Raw genomic sequence first — 26,147 nt, forward strand, 5'->3', positions numbered from 1 at the left:
ACACTGTGATATGTTTATATCTAGTCTTTTCCTGTGTGTGCATTCATTAAAAAAGTAGGGTTACACTGAGCATTTAGTTCTGAATTTTGCTTCAGTTAAAATTATGAGGATTTTCCCAACTTATTAAATGTGCACAAAACAATTCATAATGACTATATTTCTTTGTATAAACATATCATTTATTAACCAGTTATCATTGGGTGTTTTGGTTATTCTCAGTGATAACATAGTGAAAATCATCTCTAAATCTCTGTCCATATTTGTGAATATTTTTATAAATTGAGCAGTGGAATTGCTCAAATGACACATTTTTTACATATCTTTCCCTGATTCTCTCTGGTAAACTAGCTGACCTAAGGCTTAGTTTGTAATGCTCAAGAAGATACCAGGCCCTCAAATTTTGTTTACACAAAAATGCACTGTTTCTGAGAATGCTCTTAAACTTGAACTTCCTCACACTCTGTTTCAAGTAAAGTTAGTTCCTTAGCGAGAGCTTCCGGACTCTGCTTAAAGGCCTGTCCATACCACTGATCAGAACACTGACCACTGCTCTGAAGCTGGGGAAAAGAGTGGGTTACTTCTTTGGGGGTACCTGCCTCTTTTGGAGTTATACCCCTCTATAGGAGCAGGGCAGTAGTGGAGACAGTAGCCTCTAATCTTCTCAGCTTCCTAGTCTTTTCTAGCACAGAGCCTCTGCTCTATCAACAAGCTGGGTGAGGACAATCACGCGCCAATGTTCCCAGCACGCTGCCCCGAGGCTAAGAACCACCCTGTGAATGGGGACCAGCTAGAAGAGAACTCCCAATCACTATGGCTGCAGCCCTTGGGATTTAGTCTCTGCAACATGTAGCTGGAAAGATGAGAAGTTCTTGTCACCTGCTCCTCCCAAGAAGCTACCGCAGTGCTGGACTGGGAACTGGGGAAAGCGGGAGCCCTAGGGTCTTGGCTGTACTCACCTGAAACGGAGTCTCTGTCGCAGTGAGCTGGGAGAAGGAGTGGGTTATAATTCAAGTTCTACCCACTGTAGCTGTTCTTACTGAGTTATAGTGGACTTTCTTGCATAAACGCTTCTTCATTTGCTACATGCTGTTGTTAATGAACCAGGTTCATCTTGCCCAACTTACAGCAAGTGAAATGCTGAGACACTGAGTTGTGTAGCAAAGAGGTTTATTCCCATGGCTGTCAAACGAGATGGATGAAGGAATCTCAAATCCGCCTCCCCAAAGGCAAGGGCGCGGGTGCTCATGGGATAAGGAATAAAGAAGCTGGGCAGTCTGAGGTGTGGGGAGAGTGGGAAAGGTCGTTGGGAAAAGGCGCAGTAACTGTAATTAAGACAGGTGTAACTAAGCTACAGGCGTCTGCAGTTCAAACGTGTAGGTGCTTAGCATCATCTGAGGGTGGAGTTTTCAGCCATCTGACATCAAAAGGTTACAGAGAGGACACTGGAGCATGCCCAGTTGGAGGGCTGGGGCTCCTATCCAATCTTAATCAGCTCAGCTCAAACTAGATGCAGCTGACTCCAAGTTCCTGGAAAATAACTTGGGCCAACATCTTAGGCTATATGCTGCTTGGAGGACATGCAAGTCTTAAAATGAATTTAATTAGTGAAGACAGATGAAATGAATCTGACTAACTGTTACCCATCGTTTTGCTCTTATGACAATCCAAAGACTTCAAATGGTTGCTTTTTAAATAATTTTCACCAGCTACACTTGTTTCACTAAAGAGCAGGTCACAGGGCTCCTCACTGCCATTTCATAAGTAGAACCTCCAACATATACTTTATTTATCATTTTGATTTATTGACCCAATGATACTAAAAAGTTTCAAGTCACAGGGCTCCTCAAAAATATTAAAAATCAATTTAAAAAAAACCAGCCTGAGATAGCATTATAGGGGTTGTCACAGCCCTCTGTTGGTGCTGAGATAGAGTAATAATCTTTGTGTCCAAAGAAGGGCTCTAAAGTTGGCTAACTTGAGAGCTGTGTTCTCTCATATTCAGTTCAGTCGCTCAGTCGTGTTCGACTCTTTGTGACTCCCTGGACTGCAGCACGCCAGGCCTCCCTGTCCATCACCAACTCCTGGAGTTTACTCAAACTCATGTCCATTGAGTTGGTAATGCCCTCCAACCAAATCATCCTCTGTCATCCCTTCTTCTCTGGCCTTCAATCTTTCCCAGCATCAGGGTCTTTTCCAATGAGTCAGTTCTTCGCATCAGGTGGCCAAAGTATTTGAAGTTTCAGCCTAGGCATCAGTCCTGCCAATGAATATTCAGGACTGATCTCCTTTAGAATGGACTGGTTGGATCTCCTTGCAGTCCAAGGGACTCTCAAGAATCTTCTCCAAAACCACGGTTCAAAAGCATCAATTCTTCGGCGCTCAGCTTTCTGTATAGTCCAACTCTCACGTCCATACATGACTACTGGAAAAACCATAGCTTTGACTAGACGGACCTTTGTTAATCTCTCAAATTGAGTAGGGATAATTCACACAACCTTCTATGGATGTGACCAGAGACACATGGATGGGTACTTCAGCAGATGCAATACAGATGACCACTGAAGACTGACATTCACTGGGCCTTGGTTCTAGAAAAGTCCATAGGGCCTGGGCTTATTTAAACCCATCTTAAGTTTCTGCTATCTGGAAGAATAGGGGATTTGGGAAAATTGAGTTGCATAAAACTGACTTTCTTGCACCATGAACATTATGGACTAGGATCTAGATCTGTAAAAATGTAGGCAATTCTTTTGACAAGTTTAGTTGAAGGGCAGGAGTGGAGCGAGAGAAACGAGATGGATAAACTGGAAAGGTTTTGTTTTTTCCTTTTAAGTGAGAATGCTTAAGAACTCAGAAAGGATTTGGTTCAGCAGGAAAGGCTACCACAAAAGGATACCACAAAAAGGAGCCGATTAACAGCATGAGGTTGGTGAGGAGACCAGACTATTTACTGTTAGAAAGACAGAGCTGAGAACTGGTGTCAATTCAGTCTAGTGTGTTTCCTTTGATGGCTAAAATATGAAGATATCTGTATCTGATGGCTTCTATTTTCTTCAAGAAGTAGGAGCAAAACTGATCTTCCAAAAAGTAAGAACTGGTTAAAAGTTTGAGCAGAGAAAGTTTGAAGGGTGACTAAAGTGGGCAGAAAGAGAGAGCTGATGAGAAGAAATTCAGATTGCTGGGTAGGGCAGAAGGGTCAGGCAAGACTATGGGTTCTAGATGCAGAGGGAACTAACTGATCTGACTCTTAATTTTCTCCAGCTGTGCTCAGTCACCCTGGAACAGGAATGGAGAAGGCCAATGATTGGAGTCATCCAGGACTGGGGTTTATATGAGAAAATAACTGCTCAAAATCTGTCCATATATTTTTAAAACACACATCTTATATAGCTGTTCCCCAAATTAAACAAATACTTTCTTTTAAATTTTACGATATCTATTTCCCATTACTTTGATAATTGTTTTTATCTGTACTGTGCTAAGTCTCTTCAGTTGCGTACAATTCTTTGCAATCCTATGAACTGTAGCCCACCAGGCTCCTGTGTCCGTGGAATTCTCCAGGCAAGAACACTGGAGTGGGTTGCCATGCTCTCCTCCAGGGGACTTTCCCAACTCAGGGATCGAACCCAAGTCTCTTATGTCTCCTACATTGACAGGCAGATTCTTTACCACTAGCGCCATCTGGGAAGTCCTGTTTTTATCTTCCTGGGCTCTTTCCCAGGTTTTTCATTATCTTTTACAAATTAGAGAAACAGTACTGTTTAGTGGTTAAGATGAGACTGTCTGCTAGGGATAAATCTAGCACTTACTTCCTGTGTGATCTTAGACAAAGCCCGTATGTGCTTCAGTATTTTCATCTGTAAAATGGGTTGTGTGATGATAATAACACCCCTCCCCTACTTAGAAGGTTGTTTTGAGGATTAAATGAGCTAATGCATGTACTATGCTAAGTATGACTTGTTATTGCAATTTAAATGAAATACTTGAGCTGTGAACATAATGAGATATGAAGAATTATATTCTGGCCTTATGTCTAAGCAATATTTAATACATGCCAATATTGCAAAGCTTCTCTTTCTCCTTTTTCCACAGAGTCATGAGGAAAGGTCTAAGTTTTAAATATTCAGGTCATTCTTTCATATCTTTTATTCAAGGCACTAATTTTTGTCTCCAAGTGTCTACGGCTGGACCGGATGGCTCTTGGACTTTATCGACATGTCTTTGCTTCCAAATCCATCTCCTCTCTTTGATAACCACTTCTGAAAATGCTGCACCCTTTCTTTCTCACAGATAAACTAAAGAGTGCTGATTACGACCAATTTTTATAAAGCACAAAGTCCTCAATTAGGCTGGATGCCCTCTTAAGGCAGGTAATGTGATTTCTACCCTTTAGTATCCTTAGCACTCCAGGAAGTTGTTCTACATGACATACAAAATAAAACCAGTAGATGGTGATGATGATTATGGTGTTGGTGATGAGGACAGTACCACAGCTTCTCTTCCTCAGTGTCTCTGTTCATGGATCTTTGTGGGGGCGATATAGAGAAGGGAATACGGAGCTCTGAGGTTCAGGTCCTAGTTCTATCACTGACCAGTTGAATAACCTCAAATTTAAAAACAAACATAACACTGTAAATTCTTCAGGAACATATTAGCAATTTTCTCTCTCCATTCTTACCCACTATGCCTCTTAGAACCACTAACAGAACAATCTCCTTCCCAAGCCATCCCCTTCCTAAAACTTCCTACGCCTGCCTACCAAGAGTTAGGGTGGGAATTCCTTCTCTGCTTACAGTCCTTCATGCCACCACCCTAGAGTGCCTAGTCTCATGGATGTCCACCTTCACTGATGAAGCAGATTTATCTCATGCTATGTTTTATTTTTAAATCCCTTCCTTCAATTCTTCTTCCTAGGCAATACCTTATTTTGCAACATGTTTGCTCCTTCCCCTAAGATTTCTCTTTTTCTGCCTCTATTCACAGTTCTTGAATTTCAATTTCCTAATTGGAAGACTTTATCTTTTTCCTCTAAATATCAGACATGACTTCCATTTTCTCACAGTGTGAAAAATACATGACTGCTTTTTTTTCTGCCTTTAACAGGATATACCTGTTAAACATGAGTTCAGCTGCACTGACTGTTATAGTAAGTACTAAAGAGGAGAGATGATCTCATTTACTCTTTACTACACTTAGTGTAGGAAGATATATACAGATAATTCATAAACTTCTGGTTGCATTATGCCTTGAGAAAGGGAAAAACATTAAAACATCTTTAGTTCTGACAAGAATCATATATTTCCATCTTTGATTACAAAATGCTGACATATATCCATCTGTCACACACACAAAATTAAATACTAACAAAAATGTTTAAATACTTTACAAGGAAAAAAAGATGGCCATTTCACATTAAAATCTTTATAAGAGAGCTGACATTTCATGTCTAGTTTAAAGTACTTATTCAATTAAGGCTGTGAAACACGGAAGAAAAGAGGAGTAAGATGGAAGAAACAGTGAAAACACAAAAAACATCTTTCAAAATTCTGAGCAAATGATTCTATGTATAGTGGCATTTAATAAGAGAAATTTCACCCATACAAATTCTGAATCGTGCTTTGAATTTTTTTAAAAAAATCTTTGTTTTGCACCTTTCTGAAGGTATTTCCAGTGTGATTAAAGTACCTCTCTGACTTTATGCTTAAGTTATGAATACTCTATTACATATAATAATCTCACAGGCATCCTCCTTTCGAATAAAGATCACAGTATTTTAGATGTCGTATCTATAAAGGAACTTTTTTTTTAAACAAACATACCCAAACTTCCAAATGTAGGAGAACATGTCAATCTTCTTGGAGAGCCTTATGCTCATTCCAAGAATGCATCCACTTCTCAAAATATTTCTTGAATTCCTCTTTGGAATCATTTTCGATTAGTTGAAAGCTGCGTAGGATAGCTAAGCCAATAACTTCATAGAGTTCTCCTATTATATATATATGCATTATTCACATGATTCAATCAACTTGACTTTAAATTACATTTTTGGCTGCATCCAAAAATCAAATTTACTTCAAATGCAAAGACTTTCTACTGTGAAAATCATTTAAGAATGTGAAAGCTTTCTGAGAGTGGCACCTCTAAATCATTAGAAACAAAAGTAGCAGGTTAGAGTAAGGTCAAAGTCTCAAAGATTCCCAGACAAGTATTTTGGGGGAGGAGGGTTGATGCTGCACACTAGTTTCTAAATATAATCTCAAAATACTTTAAAAATTAGCCACATTTCTTTATGTTCATACTTCTGTTTGCCCCTCAAACAGTTGAATTTTATAGTAATAAACCACCTTCAAAATCCTAAAATGGTTTTAAATGGGATATGAATTTAAAATTTTCTACAAAGATTATGGGGTGGGGGTGGGAAGGAAATGCACCAAGGTGTGTAAAGCCAGATAAAAATTTCTACTCCTAACCTAAGCACCCTAGGCATGTGTTAGAGGTGCAGGTTCTAGAAATCTGAAGTTCCTTTGAATGCTGGTGATTTAGAGGGGCCTTCAAGCAGTTCTTAAGGTCTTCATTCTTTCCTGGAACTCTATGTATATTAATACCAGTCGCATTCAATGAATTTTTTGGTTTGTTTCACAGTGTGACTCCTGTAATATGAGCTTTTCAGTAATTGTGGATTTTATTTTTGTCATTTTGGGCACTGACAGTTCACAATGCTTGGTTGTGCAATGTAAGATCGTTTTAATTTTTGCATTTTACATTCCTTTTGGCACTTCTGAAGAAAAGGACATTGTCTTGTTATGTTGTTTGGAGGGAAGGGGTAAGCCTTCCCCTCTGTCTCTTTTAAACGTTTGGCTTTATGAAACGCACGATTCTCCCCGTTAGTTAATTGAAGAGGGTGGAAATCTGCCTTCATAAGCTGTGCATCCCAACCCTCCTTAGAGGCTGGTATCCCCAGATTCAGATTGTTTAGCCGCTGCTGTCACAGGATCTGGTGGTCCCTCCCGGCAGAAAAGCACAACAGGATTTTTGCGAGCCCACATGGCCATATCCCCTGCCACCCCGCTGGTCGGGTTGGAAGAGGACATCGTGCTCCAGGCCCCCAGGCGGTTGGTACAGCGGTTTCGAAGAGGATTGAGGGTTCCAGCCTGTAGAGCCCGGCCCTGGTTGGGCAGGAGAGCGTCCACGTTCCTAGTCCTGTAACCCTCTTCCCGGTTGCGCCCTAGGAGCATCGAAATGTTGGGGTTGCGAACGGCATAGATGACAGGGTTGATGGCCCCGTTGGCCCAGGTCAGCCAGACGGCCACCACGTTGAGGAGAGAGGGAGACTGCGCGGCCTGGGCCCGCCGGGCGGCGGCCAGCAGCACCAAGAAGCAGTAGGGCCCCCAGCAGCAGATGACGGAGACGATCATGATGAGCACGGTGGTGGCCGTGCGCACGTCGCTGAAGAAGCGCAGCACGCGCGCGTAGGTGGTCAGGGGCCGCACGCGCACGTCCGACAGGCGCACGGTCTTGCAGATGTGGTAGTGGCAAAAGCACATGAGTAGGAAGGGCAGCAGGTAACAGGCCACCACCAACCCCACGCTGTAGGCCGCGCCCAGCTGCGCGGGGTCCGGAGACGTCCGGTAAAGGCAGCGGTGGAAGCTCTGCGCCGCCGCCGGGGCCTCCCGGGGCGTGAGGAGCAGCTCCCAGGGCAAGGAGAAGCCCAGAGCCGCCAGCCAGGCGCCCGCCAGCAGCTGCAGCGCGCGGCGGCGCCCGATCTTCTCCCGCGGCGGCCGCACGATGGCGCAGTAGCGGTCCAGAGAGATGAGGGCCACGCTGAGCGTGGACACGATGCCGAAGCACGAGCTGAAGAAGCGGCTGGCCGCGCAGAAGCCGCTCCAGGGCCCCGCGGCGGCGGCGGCGGCGGCGGGCGCCGGGCCCCCCGGCGGCGTGAAGAGGTCCAGGAAGGCGGCTGGCAGGCAGAGCAGCGCCGTGAGCAGATCCGACAGGGACAAGGACAGGATGAAGGCGTTGGTGACAGTGCGGAGCTGCCGGTGCTTCACGATGGTCCCCATTACCGCGCAGTTGCCCAGGCTAGACAGCAGGAAGATGAGCAGGAGGACCAGCGCCTGGGCCGCCACCGCCGCCCCGTGCGACAGCAGCGGCGCCGCCTCGGGGCCCAGCGGTGGCCTCCCCGCCGCCCCCGCCGCCCCGCGCCCGCCGAGGCCGCCGCCAGCCGCGGCGCCAGTGCTGTCGGCCCCGCTCACGTCGCTCCGGTTCCCCAGCGCCGCGGCCGCCGCGGTGCTGAAGGAGAGCACGGCCACCGCCGTCGCCGCGGAGGAAGTCCCGCCAGGCGTGCCGGCCGGGGAGGGGGCGCCGGGGTGTGGGCTGCCCGATAAGGCCGTGCTCACTGGCGGGCGGACCAGCGGCGGCGGCGGCTGCTGCTCCTCCATGGGGCCCCGCGGCGGCCGCAGGTCTGCTCATCCCGCACCAGGGGAGGAGGCCGCAAGCCCGAGGTGGCTCGGGGCCGGGCCCAGAGGCCTCTGCCGGGGGTCGCGCTCGGCCGGAGGGGTGACCGTCGCCCGAGACTCTCCGAGCCTTTGACGTGCGTTCCAGGCGTTGTCAAGGGAACCGCGTGTTTACGCAGGAGCGCGGGGCGGGCCGCGGGCCGAGAACCCTTAGAAAAGCGTGTCCAGGACATCACTTTTCCCTAAGGTTTCGCGGCCAGGGTGGGTAGGCTTCAGAGAGTGCCAGGTGGAGTTCCTGGGGACCATTGCCCGGCCAGATTAAAACGGGAGTGGCCCTCATATAGATGGCCAAATTCAATAGGGGTTCACTCTCACACTCTGGTTCCCTATACATGTTCTACAGAGAGGTAGGGAGGGGAGAGGGGGTTGGTTGCTTCCTGTGGGTGCTTCTGGCATCTACAAGTAGGAAAGGAATCTAGAACTTGAAGTGGAAAACAGTCTAAATTCGGAGATCTTAAACATGAGGGAGCAGTAAGACTTAAACCAGGTATTCTCAAACTTGAGCAGGCAAGAGTCACCTAGAGCAGAGGTCTCCAACCCCCAGGCCACAGACCGGTAGGGGTCCCTGGCCTGTTCGAACCAGACTGCACAGCAGGAGGTGAGCAGGGGGTGAAACCTAAACCTAAACCATTGCCTCACCCAGCTCTGTTTGTGAGAAAATTGTCTTCCAGGAAACCGGTCCCTGGTGCCAAAAAGGTTGGGGACTGCTGACTTGGAAGGCTTGTTAAAACACAAGTGACTGGGTCCAACTTCAGGGGTTCAGATTCAGTAGGTATGGGGTCCTGTCTGAAAATGTGCATTTCTAACAAGTTACCGGGTGTGTGATATTGCTGGTCCAAGGACCAGGCTTTGAGAACCACTGATGTAGTAAGCTTATTAAAATGCAGTCACTGGCTGACTCCCAGGGTTACTGAGGATGGGCCCATGAATCTAAGTCCTCAATGTGATTCTGATACAGGTGCTCTGGGGAGCTAGGATACAGATCCTGGAGAAGGGATGTCACCTTGCTTTCAAGGGCCTGGCCCTCAGGACCGTTACTGTCTCATGTGTCAGGGAAGAGGGGAGAGTCGCTGCTTCCTTGCCCTGCTTTCAGTCTTTGTCAGTTCTCTGGAAGGTGGTATGTTTTGAGTTTAAGGTGCTGGAGTCGCCACAGATGCAGCTCCAGGTATCTGGCAGGAAGATTTCAGGAACAGGAAGGGTGTGCCTGCTCAGGGAAGCTTGCATCTCAAGTTTCTGGGCATGGCATCTTACAGGGTTTCCCCTGTTGGGGAAATGTTGGGGAAGAGGGTGAGAGGGGGGCCAGCCTCAGCTGAAAACCCTTAGGTTTTCTAAAGCACTGGTCTGCAAAGTGTGGACCCTGGACCAGCAGCACTGGCATGACCTGGGAACTTGTTAGAAATGCAGATTCTCAGGCCCTACCACAAATCTGCTGAATCTGAGACTCTGCAGATGGAGCCCAGCTACCAGCCCTGCAAGTGATTCTGATGCAAGTTTGAGAAACACTGATCTAAAGAATGATTAGTATACTTTCAGGTCTCAGTATCAACAATATTAGTGTTTTGGGTGCTCATTTGGGTGGGGAAAGATATCCTACTGGAAATTTACAGTATAAAATAAAGTTCATTTAAGGTGGTAAAAGGGCTTCCCTGGTGGCTCCGATGTTAAAGAATCTGCCTGCAATGCGGGAGACTTGGGTTCAATCCCTGAGTTGGGAAGATCCTCTGGAGGAGGACATGGCAACGCACTCCAGTATTCTTGCCTGGAGAATCCCCACGGACAGAGAAGCCTGGCAGGCTATAGTCCATGGGGTCGCAAAGAATCGGACACAAATGAGCAACTAACAGCACAGCAGGGTGGTAAAATAAGACTCGCTTTCTTGGTCTCGGCATTATTGACATTTTGAGCCAGATAATTCTTTCTTGTGGAGGCTACCCTATGCACTGTAGGATGTTGAACAGTATCCCTAGTCGCTACCATGGGATGGCAGTAGTGACAGCTAAGAATGTCTTCAGACATTGCAAAATGTTGGGGAAGAGGGTGAGAGGGGGGCCAGCCTCAGCTGAAAACCACTGAACTAAGACAAAAATATATAATAGATTACTTTTGTTTTCTTTTGAAAACCTTCTCTGTACTAGGTTTTCAGAAACCAGGATCCTAGCCCAAAGAACCTTACAGTTTTAGGCAAACACAAATATATTACAATGTCATAGATGTTTAAACATATAATGACTATAGCAAGAGTCTAGCAACTGGGAGACCAGTTAAGAAAAGGCACTGTAATAGCCCAGGAGAGAAATGACAAGTCTGAACTAAGCATTTACAGTGAAGGAGGGGAAGAGATTTTAGGGATTCATGTCTGGATTGGGGTCTTTGGATATAAGCAATACAATGAGGTTTCTGTCTCATTTAAGCAAAAACAGAATTGGCCAGAAGGATGCGGGGAGTTCAAAAGGATAGTCTTTAACAGCTAACTCCAAGAGCACGAGAAGTCAGGGCAACTCTACAGGTAGAGGAACTGAGAACGATCTCTTTAGGGATCTACAGGAATAAGTCTGCTTCAACCATTTTTCAGACCTTTTGTCATTTCTCGCAAGATCCCAGGTCTTAGTGGGGAGACTCTGACTGGAGTACCCTTTCCTGGCCGCCTCAGCAAGGCTACATGCTGGGGAGGGATAATTTCCCAAAGGAAAAGGAGAGTGTTGTTGATAAAAGAAGGGGAAAGGAATGGTGCTGACCAAATCCATAGACATCCACCTCAGAGCATCAGCAGATGGGTCGAAAGAGCACAAACAAGAAGCCGAGGATAGAACCCAAGTTCCTGGCTCCTATTCCCTGGAGCTCTGCACCAAGGGTATAGAGGTTCCTGCTCCAAAATGTACCACACTTGCCTGCCGGAAGCAAGCACCAGCATCCACCATGGATTAAGTAAACCCTTGTTGTTGTTCAGTCGCTCAGTCATGTCTGACTCTTTGCAACCCCATGGACTACAGGACACCAGGCTTCCCTGTCCTTCACCATCTCCTGGCGTTTGCTCAAACTCATGTCCATTAAGTCAGTGGTCCATCCAACCATCTCATCCTCTGTCATCCCTTTCTCCTTCTGCCTTCAATCTTCTCTAGTATCAGGGTCTTTACCAATGAGTTGGCTCTTTGCATCACGTGGCCAAAGTACTGGAGCTTCAGCTTCAGCATCAGTCCTTCCAATGAATATTCAGGACAATTTCCTTTAGGATAGACTGGTTTGATCTCCTTGTTGTCCAAGGGACTCTCAAGAGTCTTCTCCAACATCACAGTTCAAAAGTATCAATTCTTTGGTGCTCAGCCTTTTTTATTGTACAGCTCTCACATCTGTACAAGATTACTGGAAAAACCATAGCTTTGACTACACGGACCTTTGTAGGCAAAGTAATGAATCTGCTTTTTAACATATAAACCTGTGGGTGACCATTAAATCTAGGTTAGATCAAGCACAGCTTCCAATGAGTAATCAAGTCAAAACCAGACTGTAATAGTTGAGTAGCAAATGGAAGATGAAAAAATATATTAATAAGAGAGTAAGGAATCTAGAAGCTTGACTACAAAAGGAAGGGAAAAGGGTGACAGATAGCAGGCTGAAGAGAGAAGGTGGACATGGGGTGTTTGTTTCATTTTGTTATGATGATACTTGGTAATAGCTTAGAGGAAGGAACCAGTGACAGGAAAGAGGTTGCTTGAAAAAGCTTAGTGATGAGGCAGGCTCCTTAGCAAGGATGGGAAGGGAGAGAAGTGAATAGTATTTAGAAGGCAGAATCAATAAGGCTTCATGACGGATTAGACACGTGGAAGCAAGAGGAATAGCTGTTGATTTCCCTAGTGGTTTTGACTCTGTGGAAGGCATGGTGAAATACAGAAGAAATGAATATTATTGCAAGGGTTTGGCTCTGGTTCAGATTAGAATTTAAGAATATTTAGGCAGTATTAATTTTTCAATGTTTAGTAAACAATATTTTTGTTTAAAGTACTATATTGTAAAACAAGTTCTGGCTGTCCTGTCTCACAAGTAGAGGAAGTGCAGCAGGAAAATACTGGACCTGGAGTCAGCAGAGCTAGAATGACAGCCCCGAATGTGACCTTGTTGTTGTTGTTTAGTTCCTAAGTCACGCCTGACTCTTTGCCACCCAGGCAAGAATACTGGAGTGGGTTGCCATTTCACTCTCCAGGGGATCTTCCTGACCCAGGGATCAAACCCATGTCTCCTGCATTGGAAGGCGGGTTCTTTACCAGGGAGCCACCAGGGAAGCCCCAGATGTGACGTTAATAGAGTAATTTAACACATCTGACTTCCATTTCTCTCATATTCATAAATGTGGCATACCAGGGACGGGCAGAGGGAGTGCTAGCCAGGGTACAGTTGATCAGAAGGTGCACTGTCTGTAGAGAATTTTGAAACAATGTTTCAAACATTTAGACTACTAAATGTCGGTCTGCATTTTTAAAAAATTAATGTGACTTGTGAAATTTAGAGAGAAAATAGTGGTTCTGTTTCTATTTTTCAAAGTGTAACGGGCGAGGGAGGGGACCTATGTATGCCTTTGGCTGATTCATATTGATGTTTGGCAGAAACCAACACAATTCTGTAAAGCAATTATCCTTCAATTAAAAAATAAATACTTTCAAAAAAAGAAAAAAATGTTTCTCTGGCCAAAAAAAAGAGAAAATCTCTTTAATCTGTAGAAAATTTCTTGGTCATATTTAGTGGTTTTTTTTGGAGGTAAATGAATTCTTTACTACAAATTTTAAGAGATAATTAGTGGAAAACATTAGTTTTTGTGCATTTAATAAGGAAATCAAGAACATTAACTTTATAGTCTTCATTTTGGACAGGTAATTCAATCACAGACCTAATAACGGGATGTGTACAGACTTGCTGGATGACAGAGCCAGTTGAAATGAATTAAATACTTCATTGTATGCTAAGAAAAAGAACTACTACTACTTACCTCAAAAAAAGTTTACTGAATATTAAGAGAATCACATGTTGATTAATTTTTATTATTTCATTTTATAATGACTGATAATAATCAAATGTTATTTTTTTTTAACAGACTCACAATTAACTAGCAAGAATGCCAACAGTTAACATTTCTTTCATGTTTTAAATTACCTACCATGTAGTTGGTAGAGTATGAGATTTGCCCCATTATAGAGATTCACTGATTGACTCTGACTGTATACCTATACTTAAAAAATTGCAATAAACAACCTTTTTATAAGAACCTTAATGATATATCAGAAGCCTGATTCTTGGTCTTCTCTCAAGTTCATGGGGATAGGAGCTGGTCTTTGAAGCTTAGAGGACATCCCAGCAGCAGCTACAACAACTTTCACCCAAAGAAGCTGACCACCCACCTCCTTCCCAGTTTATGACTGCTAAGTGTTGAGGACTTTATAATAATATATCTCCCATGCATTGTGCTTAGAGAGAGGGCAGGTACTGTGTGCTCAGTCATGTCTGACTCTTTGCAACCCCACAGTCTGAAGCCCACCAGGCCTCCCTGTCCGTGGAATTTTCCCGGCAAGCATACTGGAGTGGATTACCATTTCCTTCTCCAGAGAGCGGGCATGATTTTACATAAAAACTGGAAGACTAAAATAATGAACTTGTAAGACCCATTGTTGTGAGGGCTACAATTCAAGCTTAGAGCATTTAAAACAAAATATCACAGTGACTACCACAGAGTAATAAGAACTAGGTAAGTAAAAACTAAGGTTTTAATTTTACCTGATGTGTTAATAATTAGAAAAGTATTCTGAATTTTGGATACTTTATATTCTGTAAGTGATAGTTATATCAATATACATGTACAAACTGAGGAATAATGACTTTATATTTAGCCACAGTATTTTAGAATCTCAGTTGGTTTATGTGTACAATTTGGATTTATAGTTTTCCACATAACACAGAGAAAAATAAGTAATGATAACAATTTCTAGGAAAAGAAAGCCCTTATGAGCCATAGAAGTTATTTGAGAAGAAATCCATCCCTCAGTGGGTCATCATCTTCTACTATAAAACTTGCGGTACCTGTGTAATGCGCTTGTCCGGATACTTCCACTATGACAGCTTTAAAATCACCACATTTTGCTTCCTGAAAAAAGATGATGAAAGGAGAATATCAAGATATTGCCTGCATAGTTTACCTAGCCTAAAAGTTGTATTCTCAAATTTTATCATTTTAAAGAGAATCCAAGAGTTAAGTGGGCCTCCCCGGTGGCTCAGTGGTAAAGAATCTCCTGCAGTACAGGAGACACAGGAGATGTGGGTTTGATCCCTGGGTCAGGAAGATCCCTTGGAGGAGGGCATGGCAACCCACTCCAGTATTCTTGCCTGGAGAATCCCAAGAACAGAGGAGCCTGGTGGGCTATGGTTCATAGTGTCGAAAAGAGTTGGATGCAACTGAGTACGGCGATCATATGGGCAATTGGGAGGCTTTTAAGGTAAGTGACTGTATCCATGTTTTTAGATTAAGTTTAGCTGTAAAGTGGGGAACTAACTGGGGAAGAGACAGAAACTAGAAACCCAGCAACCTGTTAAGAGGCAACTTTAATTCATCAATTAAATCTAGAGACAGGAGGGCAGTTTTTAGTGAGAATGCAGAACAAAATATAGAGATACTTTTGAGGCAGAATTGATAGACCTGGGGGCTGATGTACACAGGTGGTGAGAATAGAGATGAGTTAAATATGACCACAGTGTCTAGCCTGGAAGTGCAGTTGCGCCACCATTAACCAAGATGGGGAATGAGACAGGAAAGAACGTATTTAGGAAGGAAGAACATTTTAATGAGTTGAGGTATCTCTGGGACAGTCATCTTGAAATAAGTTTAGTGGACAGTGTTAGACTTGGGAGAGAGGCACAGATAAGCATGGTAGGGATGAAGATTTGGGTGGTTGAGAATAGAGTTCATTTTCATATGGGTGAAACTGCCCATCTGCATCAAATGTTTTGCCTAAGAGCAAGAAAATATGGTGTTTAACAGTATAGGGTCTGCTCAGAGAGACCCATCTTCATAGCCTGGCTCTGCTGTCTGTTTGACCTCTGACAAAGTATCTAAACTCTAAATTTTCATAGGATTCTTGTGAGAATTACATGAGATGGTATATATGAAGTGCTGAGCTTAGAAATTAACATGTAGTGAAGCACCCAATAAATGTTGACAATTACTATTTTATCTTAAATCTCAGACTTGAAGACAATGTATTTCAAATTTCTGCATATAACATGGTATTCTGCGGGGAGCTGCCCGTGAGAACAGGGTCCTTTATCTAAAGGACACAGCTCTGGGAGCTGCCTCAGTCCTTGAGGGTTTGCTTGCAAACATAGCTCTTTGTCCCGCCACTCCAGAGATTAGGCGATTATTTATTGCAGACACCTGGGATTCTGGACAAACTTCTCACGCACAGGGAAATGTTATCTGGTGTAAGAAATAATAACAGAGTGCCATTCCCATGCTCTCAAGATTTCTTGTGATTTTTGTAAGATGTATAGGTCAACCAAGAAAAAAATCTTAACTGTCTTGTTTTTCTCTTGCTCTCCTGTATAAATATAAGATGCTGAATAAAGTCGTGGTCAGACCGTTTCCCTTTGTGGAGACGTGTCTGAACCTCTTGACCCCATCTTTGTTGTAGTATTCTTTTGCTGTAGTATTCTTTCTCAGCCACGTCGTGCACGTTCTTGGGACCTGATCGACTTTGCCGGCTGGCTCCGGCAGTATTCCATCAAGATTACTGTATTGTGTAGAAATCCCTAACTTAAACAAAATTCAGTGTTCAGAAAAACAAAACTTTAAAACCGCTATATTAGATTTAAAATCTTTATTAGGATAAATTATTTGGTATATTAAAGGACTCTTCGTGAGTATATTAATTTACCAGATGCAATTTAATCATACTATAGTAGATTTCACTTACTACTATGAGTAATTCATTAATTAGCTCTGCTAGCACATTTAAAATTTGATTACATTATATTAATAAGGGGTACTCAGTTGGCACTAGTGGTAAAAACTCAGTTGCCAATGCAGGAGACTTAAGAGACCGGGGTTGGATCTCTGGGTTGGGAAGATCCCCTGGAGAAGGAAATGGCAACCCACTCCAGTATTCTTGCCTGGAGAATCCTATGGACAGAGGACTCTGGTGGGCTAAAGTCCATGGGGTCTCAAAGGGTTGGACATGACTGAAGATACTTAGCACTATGTTAATAAGAACTCTACTTTCCAAAACTTTTCAGCACTTTCACATCTTACTATATAAAATGGAATATTCCTATAGAATAAAAACCAAAAAAAATCCAAAACCTAGTTTAATTGTTCTCAAACATTTTGGTCTCAGGATCCCTTAATATCCTAAGATTTGAGGATATCACCAGCCATTACCTTAATAGAAAAACCAGACCAAGACACTAAAAAAGTAGAAAATTCAGGTAAATATCTTTGATGAATATAGTGGCCAAAATCCTCAACAAACCAATCCAACAATACAAAAAAAAAGATCATATACCATGATAATGCTGGATTTATACCAGGGTCACAAGGATGGTTCAACATACACAAATCAATCAATGTGATACACTACATTAACAAAAGGAAAGACAAAAACCACATAATCATCTCAATAGATGCAGAAAAAGCATCCCAGAATATTAAACATCCATTCATAATTAAAAATGTTCATCAAAGTGGGTATAGTGAGAACATATCTCAACATAATAAGGACCATTTATGACAAACCTGCAGCCAATGTAATACTCGATGGTGAAAAGCTGAAAGCCTTCCTGGTAAATTCAGAAACAAGACAAGGTTGCCCGTTTATGCCACTTCTGTTTAACCTAGTATCAGAAATCCCAGCCATAGCAATCAGATATGAAAAAAAAATATCCAAATTGGGAAGGAAGAGGTAAGCTGTCACTATTTGCAGATGAAATGATACTCTATATAGAGAACCCTAAAGTCTCCACCCTAAAACTATTGGCGCTAATAAAGTTCTAAGTTGCAGGATATAAGATTAATATACAGAAATCTGTCACATTTCTATACACTAATAATGAAATATCAGAAAAAGTAAAAAAAAAAATCTCATTTAAAACTGGGTCAAAAAATACCTAGGAATAAACTTAACCAAGGAGGTGAAAGACCTATATACTAAAAGCTATAACACATGGATTAAAGAAACTGAAGATGACGTAAAGAAACAAAAAAATATTCCATGCTCTTGCACTGGAAAACATATTATTATTAAAATGGCCATACCACCCAAAGCAATGTACAGATTTTATGCAATCTCTATCAAAATACTAGGCCACTTTTTACAGAACCAGAACAAACAATCCTAAAATGAATATGGACCTCAAAGAGTTTTTTAGGTTATATCAATTAATATTTTCTATACTGGGATTTCTTTGGAAGGAATGATGCTAAAGCTGAAACTCCAGTCCTTTGGCCACCTCATGCGAAGAGTTGACTCATTGGAAAAGACTGATGCTGGGAGGGATTGGGGGCAAGAGGAGAAGGGGACGACAGAGGATGAGATGGCTGGATGGCATCACTGACTCGATGGACGTGAGTCTGAGTGAACTCCAGGAGTTGGTAATGGACAGGGAGGCCTGGCGTGCTGCGATTCATGGGGTCGCAAACAGTCGGACACGACTGAGCGATTGATCTGATCTCTGATATTGGAAATTAAACATATTTGTTCATTAATTCATTTATAAATAATAAATCTGTTGCATGTTGTAATAAACAAATTTTTGTGAAAATAGCTACATCTGCCAACAAAAAAAAATGTAATGGGAAACATGGCATTTTTTACATTTTAACAAACCTCTTTAATGTCTGGCTTAACTAAAGGCAGCTAGATTCTCATTTTTGCTTCTGCATTCAATCAGTTAAGATATCACATACCATGTAGCTCCTGGAAAATTCCACTGTACATTTGTGAAATGATGAAAGTGAAGAGCAAGCAACATCTCAGTACTATTATGAATATAGCTTTGACCTTGTGGACCCGTGGATAGGACCCCAAGGTCCTTTCCATACTTTGAAAACCAATATCCTAGGTGAACAGAAGTTTTTCCAGTCCTGTGTCCTTTGTCAGTCCTTTTTCAGTCCTCTTCTAAGAGCTTAATGAAAAAACTTACCTAACATCCAACTCAGGTCTCCAGAATCAAAAGTAAGATATTTAGAGACAAGAAGCTACAGGTACCACTCACCCTCACAGCCTTCCCTGTGAATACTGAGCCAGTTGCACTGCTCTTAAAGGCTCTGGTCTGGTTCAGTTCTAGAAGCCCTTTGTGATACTGAAGGGCAATTCGGGCTGTCACTCCTGAGCCGGTAGGACTTCTGTCAACCTGTTTCAGAATAAATGAAGATAGTGTTCACAGAGTTCTAGTTCCATATTACCTGGCTGTGTCTAAAAATCCCAGCTTTAATACCTGTTCATCTGCAAACACACAGATATTGGTGGTTGGTTCCTCATTGTAAGTGTCTTTTCCATCTGTTAATATAGTTCCATACAGAAAAGCAAGGTCTTCGCTGTCAGGATGACTAATTTTAAACTGTAAATAAAATAATTAACAACCACATGTAAAATAAATATTTTCATTCAAATCTATCTTTTAAATAACAGATATGGGGTACTCTTAGATATAATTTTTCCATCTTTATCATTTTAAAAAATATTTTTTGGGTCACAACACTAAATATTGATATTAGAAATTACACATTTTTCTAGATGAATAAAGATACTTTTGTTGGAAGTTATGATTCTTACACTTTGAGCCCTTTCTAAGGAGGTCATCCTGCACATATCCTCTACTAAAGGAACAGCCGTATTTTATACACTTAACCCCCAAACATATGCACTCTTTGAAGCACTGACCTCAGCATTGACCCCAGGACAGTCAATTCACAGGCCAGCCATGGCTGCTCAAACAGGAAGAGAAAGGCAATCCTTATCTCACCCTAAGGAACTTGAAGAGGATAATGCAGAAAAGTCAAGCAATGAGTATCTAGAGCTGAAATTAGTATCATTGATAAACACAAGAACTGTAAGAGGCCATGAGCAAGCAAAAAGTATAAGGCTGCAGAAGCTATTAGGTTAAGAGAAGCAACTGGATGGGGCAAAAAGGCTATTATAAAGGACTGAAGTCAGTATCATTAAAAAGCAGCAGGTACACACAGAAGCAGGCAATGGCAGGGCAGCTAAGTCACATGAGCAGTAAAGCTTGGTCTGCCTCAAATGTGCAATGCTTCCTATTCTTCTTGGGAGGTCTGGTTGTTTAACTTCTGGATTTCTGTAACGTCTGTTAGCCTGGCCAAGATGACTATAATCTTACTTCTACTGTATCCCGAGGGTTAGTACATTCCCCTACCACTTACCTATCATTTAAAGCAGTTGAAGAGATTGGAGTCCTAAAATCCAAGGAGTCCATCTATAACCCAGTTCAAGAAGCCTGCATACTGGACCTTTGTTCTCCATCCCCTTAAAGCACCCATGCAGTCACGTCACACTGCACACAGGGATGCTGCCCCCACTAGACTGAGCTCCTTGAAGGCGGTGGGGTTTGTTCTTCCTCTGGTCTCCAGTATCTAACATAGTATCTGACATACAATAAGTCCTTGGTAAATGTTTGTTAAAAGGATAAGGACAAATTTATACTACATCTACTTTAGTCCCCTTCCCTCCCAAATGGCCTTTGCCTAAATCTGCATAAGTAGGATGCTGCTGCTGCTGCTGCAACCCCATAGACGGCAGCCCACCAGGCTCCCAAGTGGTCAGCAATTCACAAAGTAGACCTACTGCCTGCTTCATCACTGACAGAACTTCTCATATTTTCCTCAGAACCCTTCCTCCCTCAAAGTCCACCCCTTACCACCTTAGTGAGATGTTCTAGCTTTAATGAGACATTTAAACTTCCTCCTTTTATTAAGAAAACAATGCCTTTTCCTCTTGATTTTATTAAAAAATAAGGTCAAATTATTTTGTGTCAAATTGTTAACTCAAACTATTAGCTGTCTGCTTACTGGAACAGAAAACAGATATAAGTCCAGAGTTTCAGAAGTTTTCATGATAAAATAATTCTACATATTTATATTGGAAGTCTTGGAAAAATGATAATTTAGAACAGGGTTATAGTATATATTTTCATTTTGCCATTTAGGTCATAAAGTTATAGGTTATTATGTTAAATTAAAGCCTCAGATATGTTAAATAGGCCTTAATTATTAGAAGTATTCTAGATTCTATCTTTCCTAAGTTATTGTTCACTTAGAACGATAATTAAATTTTCATATGCTAAAACATTCAAGTATGTATATGAGTTTTATATACAGGTCCCAATTAGGTAAAATGTCAGACTTGTGCTAGAAGTGAAAGAATATTCTAGAATTACTTATTATCTAAACTGATTTTATAACAACAGTTTTCCCAAATCAAACTGGAGTTACTTGAGTTATTACTTGGAGTTATTACTTCGCAACAATATAGAAAAAAAATTCACTAACTAGGAATTAATATTCTCTGTAAAATAAGAGAAATTCTGATCAGATTTAATGAAATCCATTCAAGTGGTGCAGAATGACCACGTATATCAAAAGCATTTCAAAGTGTAATATTATCTATTTTCTATTTGTTTAAATAACCACAAATTATAAGTTATTCTTAAAGTGAACAGTTGTCATTTGTTGAACATTTACTATGGCGAAGGCACTATTCTAAGTCCTTTACACGTACTGACTTACTCTTACAACTCCCTATGAAGCACCAATTTCATAATTTCCATTTACAGATGGGAAAACCGAGGCACACGGAGGCAATGTGACTTGTTCAAGGTTATACAAGTTACAAACGGCAAATCCGCAACACCCAGGTAGTCCTGCTCTAGAGTTTAAGATTACAACCAGCACCCTATTCTTAGTACAACTGGTAATCTAAATGTAGAGATATTTAATTTCTGTAGACATGTCATTTATATCTCCTCCATGTCACAGAGGAGGCTATCAGCTATGACGGCAGCATCAGTACTGACCTGAGCCTTCACTGCCTCTGTCACTGCACTTGCTGCAGCCACGAGGTCCCTTGTCTTTGCAGAACAAACATCGAGTCCTAACTTTTCAGCACTGACAAAAGCATAAAATGCACCACCATAGGCGACGTCCACCACCACCTTCCCACGACCAGGAACATCCACCAGGAAATCTAAAAGAGATGTGTTTGAAAATAAGTTTGTTTTTAGTATTTCAGCAATAAAATTCACATCATTTTAAATTCATGTGTATTTATGGGTCGGGGGGCGAAGAGTACTTTTTCCTATCTTAGGAATGCAGCAAAAATCAATTTTGAAAATGAATGTGCATCAAGTAAATAATAACAGACCTTTAGCTAAGTACATCTTTCTGTTTTTAACTTCAATGAGGTTCGCATAAGTTTTAGAACATCTGAATGCCATGTTTTTCCTAAATCATACTTACATATTTTGTTAACCATTCTGAGGATCTTTTCTAGAAAACATCATTGAAGCAGAGAGAGAGAGGAAACTCTGGGATATGAATGTGTGAAAACTATGAAGGAAAATGTAGATTCCTCTCATACTATTGGGAGTGGTTTAAAACAGTGAGGATTTGGGATCCTATTCACAAACTGGTTTTCTTCAGCTACAACATCAAAACAAGATAAAAAAAATTTTTTTTTCTATCCTAGTTTCAGATACTTATTTATCTAGAAATTTTCATCTCAAGGAAGTAACATGCAGGCAAATATCCAGAATAAAGCCATTATAGAATCAGTGGCCTTTACAGTATCATTTTGCATCAGAGTTTTTATTTGGGTATTTTAAGTCCCTGACATACCCCAAACTTCACCTGAACTGCAGTTGTTTGAACTCCTGAATTTGTATTTCCAAAGGAATGGGGCTGGTGATATTTGAGGACATTAAAACTGTTGACCTTTCTTTGCATTTTCTTCTCTTTCTCCTCCCTAAGTCAAATAGGCTTAATGATCACTGCCCCTGGGGTAGGCATACAGAGGGGAGAAAGCAGGTCTTTCTGTTTTTGGTTCATGGAAACCTCAGGGGAAGATATGTTGGCAAAGGAGCGTCCCAAAGGGAGAATAGTCCTCCTGGGCAGTAGAGAAATTTCCTCTAGGCCAAGAAAAGAGACTGCAGGTGCTGACTGCAGACCTGTGTGGTCTTTCCCATGGCACAGTGAGGAGGCTAAGGGATGTGGCAGAGATAGCCACAGGAAGAGGGAGAGGAGACAGGGGCAGGGGCCACTGGGCAGGGGCCACTGGATGGGGTAGATGATGTTTCCCTGGTTAACTACGCAAGTGGTTAAGGTCCTCGTCTCCAAGATGGAACTTTTAAGAAACCTTTGCTCACACATATATCAGAAACGGGCCCATGGAAGGATGAGGCAAAGTCAACCAACAGGGTAAAGGGGTCTCAATTTAGAAATTAAGTTGTGAAAAGTAAAATAGTTCTTATACTCCTTGCTTTGCACAGTGAGTCATACAAAGACACCAGGGAGCTATCAGTTTCAGAGCAGAATCACAGAATCTTTTTAACACATAATGTGTCAGAGCAAATTTATAATCAAGAGTAAAACATGCCAGTGGAACTTAACAGCAAAAGAGAAAAATGCTTTATCTTGATGTTGATGCAACGTGCAAAGCAGGTTTAATGAGAGGAGACTGAGGAAATAGATGGAAATGAGGGACTGCCAGAATGGGGAAAGCTAAGTATGGCTTTGGAGTCCTCATGTGAAAAATGGAATTGTTTCCTTCCAAAGAGGATTGTTTTGAGAATTTCATGTGATAATGTGCGGGGAATGCTTGGCAGATTAGGAATGCAATAAATATCAATATCAAAGCCCAAAGTTTAACTTCCAGCAGGAATAGGGCTCTTACGAGGACCAATGAACATATTCCGCTCCGAGTTTCATTTATTTACTCAACAAACATTCACTGACTGCATACTGTTCTAGTACTTAAATACAGTGATGAAAATTAGTTTTCACTTTAGCTGGGTGGCGTAGCAATGAACTCAGCAGCTCTGAGGTGGGGACTACTGTTATCCTCTCTTTAAAGATGATACTGAGGCATGGAATCCCTTCCACAGGTTACAGAGATGGGAAGGGGCAGAGCAATGATCTTGAACACTATCAGTCTGCCTTTTAAGCAACTTTCAAAGTAGAGAATTTAAGGATTTCATTTTCTTAATGACTCAAAGTGACCATAAATGCCCACTGATTATCTTATGGTCACACAAGGATGCTTTCAGGAACTACTGTGCTTGTCGTATTGGCTGCTCCCACCCTAACCAACCCCAAACTATGATGTACACAGCTGGTGATCCTGCTGCCAGCTGTCATTTCCCACAAAATCTAGAATGCTTCTAATCCGCTGCTGGGATGGCCTGGCTGGGATGGCCTGGCGGTTGGGGGCGGGGGGCGGAGTCAGGTAACCAAGCCAGTTAACAGTTGAGGTTTTTAAAGATGCAACCCTAACATAAATTCTCATCTCCCTTATGTGCCCTCCCAATCCGATGTGACACCATTTCTTCTGGGCAAACGGTATCAGTTTTCCCACTGGCATTCTTTTACCAACTTGTGTGTTTCAGCTGCCTGAGGCTGTTCTAAGACCCTCAAACACCTGGGCTATTACTGCATGGTTCATAACATTCATAAACAGGTTAATTGGGAACCCCAATCCACCCGGAGGCTCAAGATTAAATTAACAGAATGATTTACATGGCTTGAAGTCTTTGAAGAAAAGGAGTGATAACCCTATACCTGTACTGACTAAATTAGCACCCAGCTCAGTTCTAGTCAGACTACTAAAGCCTCCTCTGATAGAATTCAGCCTTCACTGATAGGATTTTTAAGGATCTCCCTCTTTGTAAGAATTATAATTACCTTGTTTAGCATCACATACAGGCTCTGTACTAGAGAACCCACCAAAACCTTTTCAAGGTTCTGCACTCCTAGAGAACTAGCAACCTGATATATTCCGCAGTCTTTATGTCTCTGCTGCTGCTGCTGCTGCTAAGTCATTTTTTAAACTTCTAGGTACCTTGCATTCACGTATACAAAATCCTCAAAAAAACTCAGTTGAGATAAAAATGAAGACACAGTAGGAATGGAAAGCGAATGAGGCTGCATAGCTTTAAAGAGGAGTCAGGATTTGGACCCATACACTTTTTCCTGTTATTAAAAAGTAAGAGCAGCAACAGCTGTATATTCTTGAAAAGATTTAATTCTTCCCCCAAGAAGTGGGGAAGACACTTTTTACAGCTGAGCTCCAGCAACCTGTGTTTACTAACTTGTCAGGGGTCGCTAACGTGCTCAGCAAGCATATTCTGAGCCATCCTGGAGCCCGGTACGTGGTTGCTCTTTACACTTTCCTTGACCCTAGTGGACCCTGCTTTATCCAACTGCAAAATCTTCTGGAATGCCTGAGAGAGGGGAACGAAGCGTTGAGTAAGGGAAACACGTAATTCTGTACTCCTCGAGGCTCTCCCCAAATAACAGATGGACACGTCTGCGAGATAGACAATATGAGTATTGTTGCTGAATGGCTAAGTCGTGCCCCACTCTTTGCGACTCCATGGACTGCAACCTGCCAGGCTTCTCTGTCCATGGGATTTCCCAGACAAGAATACCGGCGTGAGCTGCCATTACCTTCTCCAGGGGATCTTCCCAACCTAGCTTCCTGTCTTCGGCACTGGCAGGTGGATTCTCTACTGCTGAGCCACTAGAGAAGCCCCAATCGAATTGCATGCACCACACAAATTCACAAGGCTAAGATGCTGACATACATTTGCAGGGATTTAGAATTACCTTCTGTTTGATTGTAAAAGCTTGTGGGGTGGGTTAGTTGCGCTCGTGGGCTCCAGCCCACAGAGACAGTTAGTGTAATTAGTTGGGTCCCCGGCTGCAGGGCCGGAAGGGTCCTGCCGGTTACCTGTGGCCAGCACGAAGGCCGGGACACTGTGGAAGCGCACCGGACCGCGACTGCGGCCGCCCTCGCACTCCACGAAGGCGGCCACCAGCCCGCACGGGCAATGGATGTTGACCAGGGCCTCTTGGGCGTCGGACGGGGGCGCCGGCACCAGCCCGAAGTCGAGCGCAAAGCGGCCCAGCGCCAGCACAGCGTGGCCGCACATAGAACTGTAGCCCTCGTTGTTCAGGAACAGGACGCCCAGGTGCGCGTCGGGCAGCTCGCTCGGCACCAGCACAGCTCCGTACATGTCCCGGTGCCCCCGGGGTTCGAACATGAGCCGTCGCCGCACATGGTCAAGGTGCTGGCGCATGTAGCGCCGCTTGGCCAGCAGCGTGGGGCCGACCACCTCCGGACACCCCGCCAGCACAATGCGCAGGGGCTCGCCGCCTGTGTGCATGTCCACCACCGACAGCGCCGGCGTCCCCGGGTCATGTGGAGGCATCCAGGGCACAGTCAGCGGGCCCGCCATAGTCTGCCTCCGGGAGACAACTCTACCGCCACGCAGACACGCGCTTCACGCCGCGAACCCACCCGCTCCCTCCGCGATAGAGAGGCAGGCCGTCTCCCCGGCTCAGGGGGCCGGGCCTCGGAACCGAGACCCGGA

At 43.1% G+C, this 26,147-nt stretch overlaps 3 protein-coding genes across 3 annotated transcripts in view; all 3 read right to left on the reverse strand.

The window, feature by feature from the left end:
* Positions 1–26,147, reverse strand: part of CCDC175 (coiled-coil domain containing 175) — a 236,972-nt gene that overhangs the window by 114,176 nt on the left and 96,649 nt on the right. The gene's annotated exons all lie outside the window — the stretch shown is intronic.
* On the reverse strand, positions 6,721–9,762 carry GPR135 (G protein-coupled receptor 135). The gene has a single exon (XM_061429031.1). It carries the CDS (start codon positions 8,436–8,438, stop codon positions 6,942–6,944), a length of 1,497 nt encoding a protein of 498 aa, XP_061285015.1. The 5' UTR covers positions 8,439–9,762; the 3' UTR covers positions 6,721–6,941.
* L3HYPDH (trans-L-3-hydroxyproline dehydratase) lies at positions 10,949–26,129 on the reverse strand. Its single transcript, XM_061429037.1, has 5 exons — positions 25,505–26,129; positions 21,576–21,745; positions 18,981–19,103; positions 18,759–18,896; positions 10,949–14,640 (listed from the first exon to the last, which is right to left on the reverse strand). The coding sequence occupies exons 1-5, from the start codon at positions 26,010–26,012 to the stop codon at positions 14,515–14,517; spliced, it is 1,065 nt and encodes a 354-aa protein (XP_061285021.1). The 5' UTR covers positions 26,013–26,129; the 3' UTR covers positions 10,949–14,514.

The sequence above is a fragment of the Bos javanicus genome, chromosome 10 (assembly GCF_032452875.1).
Source record: "Bos javanicus breed banteng chromosome 10, ARS-OSU_banteng_1.0, whole genome shotgun sequence".
Taxonomy (NCBI): Eukaryota; Metazoa; Chordata; class Mammalia; order Artiodactyla; family Bovidae; genus Bos; species Bos javanicus.

Coding starts and splice junctions, on each gene's coding strand:
- L3HYPDH (XM_061429037.1), bottom strand. CDS start 26,012: ATGGCGGGCCCGCTGACTGTGCCCTGGATGCCTCCACATGACCCGGGG. Junction 18,897..18,980: donor GTGTGTTTGCAGATGAACAG/GTATTAAAGCTG, acceptor ATTCTGAAACAG/GTTGACAGAAGTCCTACCGG. Junction 14,641..18,758: donor TCACAGGGAAGGCTGTGAGG/GTGAGTGGTACC, acceptor ATCTTTTTTCAG/GAAGCAAAATGTGGTGATTT.
- GPR135 (XM_061429031.1), bottom strand. CDS start 8,438: ATGGAGGAGCAGCAGCCGCCGCCGCCGCTGGTCCGCCCGCCAGTGAGC.